Source organism: Rana temporaria, chromosome 1, assembly GCF_905171775.1.
Source record: "Rana temporaria chromosome 1, aRanTem1.1, whole genome shotgun sequence".
Classification (NCBI taxonomy): Eukaryota; Metazoa; Chordata; class Amphibia; order Anura; family Ranidae; genus Rana; species Rana temporaria.
Window position 1 is genome coordinate 589,564,729 of NC_053489.1, and position 13,487 is coordinate 589,578,215.

The 13,487-nt window shown below is 42.8% G+C and overlaps 1 protein-coding gene across 3 annotated transcripts in view; it reads right to left on the reverse strand.

Moving 5' to 3' along the window:
- Positions 1-924: 924 nt before the first annotated feature.
- KLHL5 (kelch like family member 5) overlaps positions 925-13,487 on the reverse strand; it is a 120,348-nt gene continuing 107,785 nt past the window's right edge. For all 3 annotated transcript variants that reach the window (XM_040335128.1, XM_040335127.1, XM_040335126.1), the window contains exons 9-11: positions 11,892-12,104; positions 9,212-9,383; positions 925-1,104 (exon numbers count right to left, since the gene is read on the reverse strand). In XM_040335128.1, the coding sequence (XP_040191062.1) occupies positions 1,048-1,104; positions 9,212-9,383; positions 11,892-12,104 (442 nt within the window). In that variant the 3' untranslated portion in view covers positions 925-1,047. The remainder of the gene's footprint in view (positions 1,105-9,211; positions 9,384-11,891; positions 12,105-13,487) is intronic.

Consider the following 13,487-nt stretch of genomic DNA (forward strand, 5'->3'; position numbering starts at 1 on the left):
CCGGGCACGTGACTCGTGGCCGCTTTACAGATACAAGACAGAGCTTCTGCAGAGGAGACGAGTGGCCATGTGATCTCCCCAGTTGACGTCAGAAGGAGATCACGGCTCCTCCCACAGAAGACATCCATCGGAGCTGTAAAGTGGCCGCGAGTCATGTGACCGGCCTGAAGATGGCTCAAATTCGGTATTTAGAATGCTCGTTTTTTTAAAACTACTTAGAGAGGCTAGCATAGTCTTATATAAATGGGTTAACAAACCATTTAACTTCACCTTTAACTAAATTAAATCCGTGTGAGAGGTTAATGTTTTTTGTATACATACCTAGGAGTCTGAGATAATAACAGAATTAAAATATTCCATGAAACAAAATGTGTGTGTGTGTGTGTGTATAAAGAAAAAAATGCATTTAGTTAGGCACAACAAAACAATGGACATTGTACAGGGTCACACTGCTAATGAATAAACATGAACAGCATAGCTAGCTTTCTCCCCCCCCCCCCCCTTTCGTTCTCTGTCAATTATTTTCCTATAATACTTTCTCCATACAAATGTTTCTTTGAAAACTGCATTGTGTTCCTCTTCTGCACATACTGTGCCAAATATAATGGAAGGTACAACAATTTTCCACCCATAATCTGGACTCCCGCCAACTTCAAGCAGTCATTATTGCACTTGCAGTGACATGCAGACACCTAGTGACAACTTTGCATGAGATTACAGGAAGACAGCAGCTAAATAATACTGAAACATTCTCCGATGATTGTAAACGGTTACTTGTTTTGCCCTGCAAATCATCCAGTAACATATTTAAATAAAATCTCTCTATTCTATGTGTGTGTTTTAGGTTGGTCCAATATAATATGTTAAATACTATTTTCTTAGATAAATGATCAACATCTATATAGAGTGTGCATTTAGATACAATGTGATAAATAGTAGTAGTATTTTATTTAAAAACATTCACAAAAAAAAGTAGAGTCAATAAATATGCCAAGGATAATCAGCTCTTTGGGAAGGTTTGTGCAGACGATATATAAAACTTGCAGGCTATAGTTTCACTGTGACCAAACATGCTCCGGCTCTTCCAAGGCACAATGGGGCAACCTAAATTACAAAAAAACAAAACATACTATATGTTCAATGATGTCACAAATTAACTAAAATAACCTCATCAATGTAATTTTAGTGCCTGGCTTACATTTTTAACATGCAGTGTGTTTTTTTTTTTTTTTATCTTTTCGAAACTTCTATGGTTTAACCAGGAGGTAAGAAGTGTTTTTATGCACCAAAGTGCAATACAACCTGTCTTTTATTTAAAAAAATGTAGCGCACACCAACACAGTGCATTGGTATGAACTAAAATCTTGCAATATAAGGCTATTGGCCTTGTCCTTTGTGTTGGACTGCAATGGGCAACTCAGCCCAACAGTGCTGGTGTGAACAAGCCCTTAAAGAAGAAGTGTGGGATTTAAAAAAAACAATAGTACATACCTCCGTGCTGCAGCTGCATCCCATCAGCGCTAAGCCTAAGGACGTGAGAGATCACATCACCTGTAATCAGTTCTTTCTGAGCAGATGACGGCGACTGCCACTGGGGTATATCGCTGGGGAGGCCTTCGGGTGCCCCCCCCCCCTTTTTTCTTATAGTACCAGGGATGGAAACAGTGGTCGGCAGCTGGCAGTGTTCCCCTGCCAGCCCTATATGGGGCTGTCCGTGCAAAGTGTGCATAATCTGTCCACACAAACGGCATACTTTAATTATGGTTTAATTTGCCATTCAGTTGCTGAACACACCACTTAGATGTTTGCAAACATCACGCACTGCTTAGACCCTTTTTTTTTTTTGTCTGCATCCCGGGATTGCGATGCACTCACTGTGCTTCCCTTCCTCCCCTTTGGGGGTACGGGCGGTTACCGTCAGTGCATCGGCGTTACGTGCCATCCGAGTGATGTCCTTATTGGCGTCGCCCTGTTGTATGGCTAGTATCCATCACAGCTGATCAAGTGGGTGTGTGTAGCATCTCTTCAGTACAGGCAATTGTGCTGTCTGATTGAGGGCCCCGCCCCCACACTGTCCAGCTGACGTGACGTTGGGGGCAGTCTGGTGCATTTGCTGGACGTATTTAAGCACCTTCCCAGCTTTTCAGCCAGTGGCCATTTTCTATGCAGGCCTTACAGCCGTCACTAGCTGTGGCCATCCTACTCGCATTCCAGGTATCCTTTGTTAATTTCTATGTATTTGTTATGCCCTTATCCCCTTACCATGTGGGTCACTGTTTGATGGACCTATTCATTCATTCATTACAGATACCTACCTGTACTATGAGGATACACTATAATTTTATTTTACCCATGGTCGCTGTGCTGTCTGGGAAGGATGCTTTATGTGCTCTGCCGTTTGCCTGCTGGTCTGCCACCTCTGTCCCGGGACGGGCATATGTTTGGTCTTAACTGTATTTACATTACCACTTTGACATATTATGTAAGTAACCAGAATTGACTTACTACCTCTTATTTGGTGGATCCAATTTTAATACCTTGATCACTAATAAAATCTGTATTCCAGATATCCCACTACATCCGCCCCTGATAAGTGTTTTTCATATACACGAAACGCCGCGTCGGGCTTATAAAGATGTAGCTATACGCGTTTATGGGACCCATTCTGATCAACCAGTACTTCTATGATCTATTTACATTTTATACTTCACCTATTGCGTGGTTATGCCCAACCTCTATGTGGCTATATATGTCGCCATCGACTGTTATTTATTCAATGTATTTTTATATCAACTATTGTATTATGTATGAAATGTATGTTCTGTACTTTTGTACAAGCTATTTGTTTCTACCAAATATTCTATTTTCTCAATACATGAACATTTCATCTATGGTTTGTTTCATTACTTTGTCCCCATTTAGCCCACTGTTTCATTTAAAGTCCCAAATTCCCTTTGTTGCAATTTATTGCTGGGGAGGGGGTGGCTGAGCCAGCTGCCGATCAGGCATTTGGGTGGATCCCCACATTGTCGGGATCCTTTCAGAAGAAGTTTGTGTTTCAGCCAGTACTTTTGATGCTTAGGATGAATTTAAAAGATTATCTGATGAGTAGATTATCTGCTGATCTTAAACTGCTCAAAGATTTTGATGGGTGCTTCTGAGTTCAGAAAGGCAAGAAGAGGAATAATATATCAGTTTAACAGCTGTTTCCAGGAGCCGCTTTTGCTATAGGTGAAAATACTGCTTGGGGGCCAGATCACACCATAGAAATGCAGTCTGGATGCATTCCAGATGCTTTTCTGCATGCACGTTTTTGACACTTTTTTTTTTATTTTTTATATGTGTTCCAGTGTATTTTTGGTGTATTTTTGATGCAGTCCAGTGCATTCCCCCCTTTTTTTCTTAACCTTAAGGACATGTGTGTTCCAGTGCGTTTTTTATGCTTTTTACAGCGTTCCAGTAAAGTCCAGTACTTTTTTTTAGAACTGGAACGCAGTGTGCTGGTGTGAAGTATGCCATTAAAAACCATATAACCCACTTTCAATGCATTTTTGATGCACTGGACTGCATGTGGTGTGCCACGTGCATGTTCACACTGAGGCATTGGGGACGGTTAACCCCCCCGAAGGGGTTAAAAGTGCCTGCAAAGCGGCGCTGCTGAAGCGCTTTGGCAGCACTGCCCATTCATTTCAAAGATGCTGCTTGCAGGTTTTTTTCTCGTCCTGCAAGCGCACCGCTCCAGTGTAAAAGCACTCAGGCTTTCATACTGGGAGCTGCAGGTGAGGCAGTTTTCAGGCACTATTTTTTCTGGCTTTCACAATGGGACTGCAAGGGAGGCGCTTTACAGGCACGGTTTTTAGCCAAAAAGCACCAGGAAAATGCCCCAGTGTGAAAGGGGTCTAAGAATTTGTGTTGTATATGTGCCACCATCCACTAAACATTTAGGTGTCCTTTTATGAAAGTACGGTAAAATACCGCTATTCAGTTCTCAGGCATTCTCTCCTCTGAGTGCCTGTTTATGAAGCTCTGTAGATCGCTTCTCATCTCAACATGAGAAGCTATCTACAAACGGCTGGAAACTCCTGAGAACGGCTTCTCTCACTATAATCTCGCGTGATGTAGCGGGATTACAGTATGAGGAAGTGAAAAATACAAAAGTTGAACACAAATCAGCACACATTATACACCACATATTAATAAAATAATAAAGTTACATTCCCACCAAACAACATACATTAACCCAATTATTAAAAAAAAACATTGTTTTTATCAATATTTAAAGCTCATACATGTGCCTATTTAAATGTGAATGGTGTATAGTAAATGAATGGAATCCACATATGTAATGCAGCTATACACCATTCATATAAATGAAAAATACACTTATAATCATTTTTTTTTTTTATAAAGTATACAAATATAAACCCTGTATAACTGTAATGGAACAGTCCATGTGTAAAACCATATTTAAGGGCAGGGGTCTCCAAACTTTTCAACAGGAGGGCCACATTGTAGATTTTACAAGTATTCGGGGGCCGGGAAAAAAAATCAGTTATGTATTAAATGTACATATTTTACATGGATCGTTTTTGTAATCAGCATGATATGACTGAGAACAAAAGAGAAAAAACTTTAGCAAAACAACGCAAAGACATTCGAAATAAACTTGGGCCTTTAATACGAGTCGATGAAAAATAAAATCAGTCTGCAACTTTCAACACAGATCTGGCAATTTTGTGTAAACAGCAAAACAGCCCTGACAGCAGTGTCCCCAGCCATGTCCCCATCAGCACAGCCATGTCCCCATCAGCACAGCCATGTCCCCATCAGCACAGCCATGTCCCCATCAGCACAGCCATGTCCCCATCATCGCTGATGGGGACGCCACTGTGCTGATGGGGACACCATTGATGGGGACATCCGTGTCACCGTCAGCGGTGTCCCCATCATCACAGCACTGTCCCCATCAGCACAGCAATGTCCCCATCAGCGTTGTGCAACACTTGCCTCCGCTGTAGCCGGCTTCTGCTCTTTTCTTCTTCTGCAGCTCTCTGCAACTCCTGAGTCCCGACTCCCGCCCGCTGCTACACACGTGGATCGTAATTTCAAACAGCGGGCTGGAAGAGGGGAGGTGCCGCACCTGTGACGTCACTGGTTGCCGGGACATTGGCGGTCCCAGCAGCCAATCAAAAAGCACGGCGTGACAGCATGGGCGGGTGTGCGGCTTTGGTTGCAGGACCGGCCAGCTGCGGACGGGCGGGCGCTGGGCGGGCTGGATAAAACACACAAGCGGGCCAGATGTGGCCCGCAGGCCGGGGTTTGGAGACCCCTGTTTTAGGGTTTACAATTTGTTTTTACTAATAAATTAAAAATTATATAAAAATGACTTTAATAGCATTTTAATACAGGTAGAATAAATGTTTTTATTATATGTATGTATGTATATGTATATATATATATATATATATATATATATATATATATATATATATATATCTCTATCTCTATCTGCATCGCTACCCCCGCAGGAGCCGCTGGATAGAATAGGGATGGCCTGTTATAGCTCCGACGTCTAAGGTAGTTGATGAGAGCAGCAATGACAGAATGAGGTAGATAGGAGAGATGTATGAAGAGGCGAAAAACAGCAGATTCAGGCTTAAACAATACAGAAGCAGTCCTGCTTCCAACAGCACTTTGCTTTCGTCACCACTCCAGCCGGAATGGGTATAGTGTACCTGGACATGCCTCTCACACCGACCTGGCAGTCAGAGTATCACTCGGAACCTTGAAGAAGAACAAGTCTCTGCCACAGACCTGATGCAAATGGATATTAGGGAGGAACCTCTGCCACAGGCCCTTTCCCAGAACGTAGATCATGAAGTAAATCTTCCTTAGTGAATTTAGTGCCTGTCAGTCGGGTCACCGACTGACAGGTTGCCAACATCCAACCTCTCAGTGTCCGGTCACCTCGATCCCAGATGGATTGTCGAGGCCCTGTTGGATCGCCTGCCTCTCCTCAGGCTGACTCCCCACCGAACAGCACAACTCGCTTGGGATCTCTTCTAGAAATTTGGGGACCCAGTCAATCACTGGGGCCCCGCCATAGCTTCAGTTGCTCCGGGCCAATAGGGTCCCGGAACCAAGAACACTGCGTAGCTTCTTCCCCCCCGGCCTGGTAGGCCACATCGCCGGGGCCCGTGATGTGTGGCCACCCTGAAGGTGGGTGCCACACCCGGGAAAAAAAAACCCGCCCAATGGCGTCTTCTCAAGAAGTACCCTCCCCCAGCATGCCCCGCAAAGGGAAAACCCCTCCTGATTGGCTGCTGGCAAGAGGCGCTCCAGACTGAACTCCACTGCTGCCACCTGTCTCCCCGGGGTGGAAAGGCACCCCAGGAACACAGAATGAACCAACAGTACAGCCCAGCTAGAACAGAGGCCCAATTTGCACAAATCACCTGGATGAGAGCTAATGAACTCTTTCATCCCCCTCTAAATTTAAAATAGCGCCTAGACTGAAAGTACACAGGCGCTACACACACATTATATATATATATATACACACACACACACACACACACATACACACACATATACACACACATAGAAATAAACACACACACACACATATTTATGCTATATGATGTGTGTGTATATATATATATATATATATATATATATATATATATATATATATATATATATACACATACACATATATACACATACACACACACACACACACTGTATTTATCGGGGTATTGCGCGCTCCGGCGTATAGCGCGCACCCCTAATGTGGACCCGCATTCCTGTAAAAAAAACATTTTAGTACTTACAGTTTTGGTGTCTTGCGTGGTGTCCATCGGCGGCCTCGTCGGGTCCGGTGTCCATCTGCGGCTTCGGTGGTGTCCTCCTCGTCGGGTCCGGCGTCCGTCTGCGGCTTCAGTGGTGTTCTCCCACGCTGTTACCCATCGAATCGCCACTTCCCGCGCTCAGTTTGAATGCCTGCGCCGACATATACTGTCGTGCAGTACACTTGGCTACATTCGGCCAGGCTCCGCTTCGCTCGTGCTCACGCTCTGTGACGTTTATGCGTGAGCACGAGCGAAGCCGAGCCTGGCCGAATGTAGCCGAGTGTACTGCACTCGGTATATGTCGGCGCAGGGATTCAAACTGAGCGCGGGAAGCGGGTATCGCGCACCCATTATTTAAGGGGAAAAAAGTGCGCAGTATACGCCGAGAAATACGGTATATATATATATATATATATATATATATATATATATATATATATTACATATACACACACACACACACACACACACACTATAAATTCCTAACCTGCTCATTTTTGGGGTGTGTAATGGTGGGGAAGATGTGTTCTGACTGTAGAGGCTCCTGTGTAAAGGTTGGAAGTCAAAAGGCTCCCTTCTTCTCTCTGATTCTCCACCTCTGAGATGGTGAATCAGAAAGTGAGAATTCTGTCACAGATCGCCAGTGAGGTGCTGAGATCGCACCTTCATAAACTGGCCGTTTCTGTGACAGTCAGTTACAGATTCTCACTGTGCTGCGATAATCAGTGGAGAACATGTTCTCAGCTGATTACCTCGGCTTCATAAACTATTTATGACCTGAGATCAGCGGTGAGACTTGGGATCGCCGCTAATCTCACTTTCATAAAAGGACACCTTATTTTTTAAACAAAATTGATTGATAAAGAGAGTTCTATGCATCTCCCTGAGATAACATGGTATTATGCTCTTTCCAGCAAAAAACATGCATGTTTGGTTGGTTGATCTTTTGGTGGTTAGATCATGCTGGCATATCCAACTGTCTTCCAATGTCTATGGGTTGCTTTAGACTTGCTGTCATCAAGTGACTAAAATGATGGCCATACACAGGGGCATACTGACAACTCATGGGACTCCCGGGCACTAGGGATACATGGGGCCCCCAGGTTTAAAGATGGCCGCCACACAGCAGCCATCTTTCTGATGCAACATTAAAGCAGCAGGGCATTGTGGCGGGGCACCTAGCTTGGCAACATAAAGAGTGGCAGGAGACTTAATGCCTGAGATCCAATAAAGGTACCAGGAGCCTCTCATGAGCAGTGCCACCTTAATCATGGGCCCCTGGGCAAAGTAATGCACTGGGGCCCCTACCAGGGTGAAGGTGACCTGCGACATGCATAGCCATGGTACAAAGTTGGTGTGGCTAAATAAAGCCATATATTGGGCATGGTTTGGAACAAAGTCCTCCAGTGCAGTAAAGTCACGGCTGAGAGGGTTGACAGGTCCCCCGCGTCTTCCGAGTTCGCAAGCTCCGGCTCTAACACACACAGTTTCCTGCCATTTCAACCCTCTTTGCCACCTTACTTAGCCCTTCACAAGTTGCCACAAACATTTCCTCCCGACATGAAACTTTGTATTGTGTGCAATGCAGCAGCTTACCTCCACGAAAACTTTCCTCACTCGCTCAGCTCGCTCCCTGCATATAGCGTGCAGTAGTTATGCCCCTCCTTCGGGTTCTCCCATCACACGGCACTGAAGGGGGGGATCTGACTGAGGGGAACACAGAGGGATTGTGCAGGAAGAGACTGAGGGGTGAGACAGAAAGAAGACTCGGAACTTCTAAATACATTGACCGCCAGGCAGTCTATGTAGTTAGAAGCAATGACACTGCTACTGACAAATCCAGCGATTGAGTTGTAATGGAACACCTCAGCTGTCCCAGCTCATGGGGCCCCCTACTGGCCCTGGGCCCTCGGCACTGCCTGAGTGTTCTAATGGTCAGTCCGCCCCTGGCCATACATTAGTAGATTTTTGTACAAATGACATGTTTCATGAGTACATTGGATGACTTGATGAATGTCATTCAAAAGAACTTCAAAATTGAATGTTAAAAGGAAATGTTTTACGGAGTGAATGGATTTTCCCCAAATGAAAACCACATTCACTGTTAGAAATTTGATCACTCGAAAAACATTTTCCATTCTGCTCCTTTTTTTGTTGTTACAGCAAAAACAAACATTGATTTATACCCCACTAATGATTATAAACTGGAAGGAACATTCTGAAAACAAAATTCTACTAGTAATTGGCCAGTCTAAATGTCTATAACAGACAATTTGAAAAATGAAAATCTTTCCCATTTAACAATGTTAGTGAAATCAAATAAATATATGTCATCAAATGTTGCTGCTAGAGCTACTGACCTGGCTCCATTCATTTGACTGTGGATCATATGCTTCCACGTTATTAAGGTAACTCTGTCCATCATATCCACCAACAGCATAAAGCTTGTCACCCAACAGACAGACTCCTACTGCATCTCTGCTAATGCTCATGGAGGCCACTGAAGTCCACATGTCTGTTTTGGGGTCATATCTATAAAATAAATCACATTAGTCATGTTAGTAGCACTCACATATCAACACGGCACATGTAGATCTGTTTAGCATATTTACATGAAGTCTGTACTGTAGCTTTAGGAAATACGTCCTTCTTGCCTACAACAGACTAATAGTTCCATCTCAGCCTAGGCAAAAGTCACTTGGCTGGAGCTCAAGGACTGCTGTGCTTTTTTAAAGGGCAAGTTCACCTTTGTACACTTTTTTTCTTCTAAATTCCAGCTTCCCTATGCACCAATATAGCATTCATGTACTTGTTTTGCAAAAATATCAACACTTTAGATTAAATCTGCAGTCACTTGTCCTAATCCATGTATCCAGACGTTTCCATTAGTATTGTCTTCTTCCTGATCAGACTATGACACAGGAAGGAGTTGACCAACTGAGCTCATTAGCACACACCCTACATCATCCACCCTCCCATTCCCAGGTGCACGTTTTTTTAAAATGAAATGCAATTAATCAGTGATCACCCTTCTCACTAGATACACAATCAGATGGCATAGTGTATGGCAGTGATGGTGAACCTCTGCACCCCAGTCGTTTTGGAACTACATTTCCCATGATGCTCAACTACACTGCAGAGGTGGTGCCAAGGTTCACCATCACTGGTGTATGGCCATCTTTATATATGTACATAGAAGGGAGTGGACAGAAACAAACATTCAGCTGTCAAGCCCCGTTCACAACTCTGCATAGCAGGAGCTCACATTTCCACATGCATTTTGCAATCGCCCCAAAGAAAATTCAGGACTTTTTTTTTGGAGCTTGGTGCATTTTTTCTGACGGCACACCAAATACAGAAGCAAACACACATTTTGCCATGTGAAAAAACAAATGCTGAAAAACGCACAGTAAAAAAAACCCACAAAGTGCCAAAATGTCCCATTAATCATATGTAACCAACAGACTGCCCTATGCGTGTCACAGGAAAAACGAGCCACAAAATGTGCGCTCCCACTATGCTAGATGTGAATGGGGTCTGAGCCCTGGTTCACACTGGTGTGTTTTGACATGTGATTTGACGTGTCAGAACAGCGGCATTTGCCACCAATGGCACTGTCCTAATCGGTGTGGTGCTGCACCGATTTAAAAAAAGTCGTTTCTGTACTAATTTTTGCGATTTCGGCCTCGATTTACATTGACATCTGCACAGATGTCTCTAAAATGCGTCCGAAATCGGGACCGACAAGCAGGAGTGAAATTGTGCGAGTTCGGCTGAACTTGCACGGCTTTATTCCCGCAGCCCAGTGTGAACCTGGGCTTAAAGTGAAATTGGTGCGATAACACAAAAACAACGAGGCTCCATTCACAGCTGTTTGCGTTTCTTTGCATTTCAGAAATGAGATGCACCAAAAATCGCAGTAAAAAAACACTCCACTGTAAAAAAAAAAAATGTTCTGAAGCTTCTTTGGGGCAATTGCTGTGTGTAGGGTGGCCCATTCAGGTGGATGGGCTGCTCTATGTGTGATGAGTTGAAAAAAATGCTCAAACGCCTCCCCACCTCGCTAAAACGCTAAAGATGCATGTGGCAATGCAAGTTCCCATTATGTAGAGTTGTGAACGGGGCTTTGCAGCTGAGTGTTTCTGTCCACTCTCTATGTACTTGTATAAAGATGGCCATACACTATGTAATCTGATTGTGTATTTAGTGAGGAGAGTGATCATGGATTGATTGCATTTTATTTAATTTAAAAAACGTGCAGCTGGGAATGGGAGGGTGAATGATGCAGGGTGTTTGCTAATGAGGTCAGCTGGTCAACTCCTTCCTGTGTCATGATCGCTCCTATGCAGGCTTTTAAACGTCCACATAGGGACGGCCAAACTGCAGCCATCTAGAATGTTCCATGTAATGCATGTTGACTAGTGTTTTTTTCCTAAAATAGCCACCCCTATGTTAATTAATGCTACATTGGCTTCAGCGTCTACTCAGGAATTGGCTCTTACCAAGCTGTCTGGCTGAAGAGTGGTATTACAGACACCGATCTGGGGGAAAGATTCAGGAAAGTTGTTCTGCCTACTACATGATCTGCTAAAAGTAATTTCTTTGTGAATGAGAGACTGGAGCATAGCAGTGGTTGCACACAGTTCTAACTCGCCAATGCTTCTATACAGAGAGATCCCAGACATTTCTCTGCTGCCCTGCATGGAGTGTTAGAGAAAACTGTGAATGATTTCAAATACAGAGCCTTTGAATTTAATTAGGTGTTATAAATATATATAGATTGTACTAACACATTTACCAAAACTAATATACAATAGAAAATCTTACAATAAAACCACCTTTTCGCCTCCTGTTAATCCCTACAGTAATTGCACAGAAGCATTAAATATAGCAGTACTTCAGCAAATCTTGAGTTAATTTATAACTGGCTGGTGCTTAAAATTCCAGAGAGTCTGGAATCACATTGATTTTATTAAAATTAAAATGTCTTGCTATCAGCTTTGGCAGCTTATTTCTTTAGCAGTGTAAATGAAATGTTACCTTTCTACACAGTCTGAAAGTCGAGATGTTAAATTAGAAGCTGGAGCATCATGTCCTCCAATCGCATAAAGGAAGCCATTCCATGTGGTGACCCCAACTCCACCTCTCCTCTTGGACATCTGCGCACACAGGGTCCACTTATTGGTGTGAGGATCAAAGCATTCTACAGACTTGAGGCAAGAACTTCCATCTCGACCACCCACTGCATAAAGCCTGGAAGACAATCAAACCATAATGTGCCAGTTTATTCTGTGGATCCCGCATACAGGCAGATGGCCCAACATTTTATGTTTTTCAATATGAAGAGAAATGCGCACATAAATTCACATCTGTTAGACATTTTTCTTCATTGCCAGTACAGGTCTTCCCTGTAAGGGTGGTCAGACACTGGAATTCTCTCACATAAATGGCTGTAACTACCACCTGCAATAAAGTCTAAATTCAGCCAAAATGTGTTTTGTTGCTTTGGATAGTATGAGAAAGAGCTACAATTTCTGCCAAGTTTCTATCTCTTTCTCTGACCCTACTGAGGAGATTGTGTGTTTTTGTCCAAGTCCCTGTTGGGGAGATTTACCACCACTTGCTGTCCCAAGAGTAAGGGGGAATCTACCCAAGAGAAAGGGACCAGGCGAAAAAATAAAACAGCTGGCAGAGGTTCCAACCATTCACTACTATACCTACACAGAAATATGTTTTGCCTGGAGTTGGAACTTAATTTGAATGCAGAGAACCAATTTCCTGCTAGAAATGGCATTCCTTCCCAAAAAAAAAAAATTAAGAATCATGTGGAAAAGGGTTTAGCATAGGTTGGGAACTAATTTGACAATGTGCTCAAGAGAGAATTTTGTTTTACCTGGCGAGGAACCAATTATCACCAGCAACATACTAATCTTTTCTAATGATTTGATTTTCAAGAACATATTTAACCAATTCATTGGTATATACAATCAACGTGGAAAAAAAAATTCTGATCACTTCTCCAGAGTAGTACAGTGTTACGACAACACTATATTGCTCTGGTGACAGTGTGTTAGAAAAAATAAATCGTAAAAATAGAAAAAAGTAATGAAAAAAAATGTTTTTTAATTTTTTCTTTTATAATAATATTCCTGATCACAGCTAAACAAGTTCAACGAGAACGCTGTACTGCACTGGTGACAGCAGAGCCAATGCAAGGGTTTACTTGTTTACAAGAAGGTGCATTTTGCCCCCCCACCACAATGGCAGTCCTGGAGCCATTTTAAAAATGTTTTAATTTACATGTTTTAAAACAAATTTTAGCCCTGAAGATTACCTAAAAAACCCAAAATAATATTTTTTTGAAAGCAGACACCCTAGAGAATAATCTTGGTAGTTGCAATATTTTATCTTGCACAACATTAGCGCTGAGAGACCCCAGATCCCTCCATAGAAATAAAAAAAGTCACATGCCTTTTGCCATCACAAGGAAATTTCCATTCCTTGTAAAAGCGATAAAAAAAAAAAAAAAAAAATTAAAGCAACAGTGCAAAAAAGAAAAATTAAACCAAAGGGGCTGAAAATGTCTAGTGTTCAAGTGGTTAAATACCACAAAAAAAGCTCTGTTTGTGTGAAAAA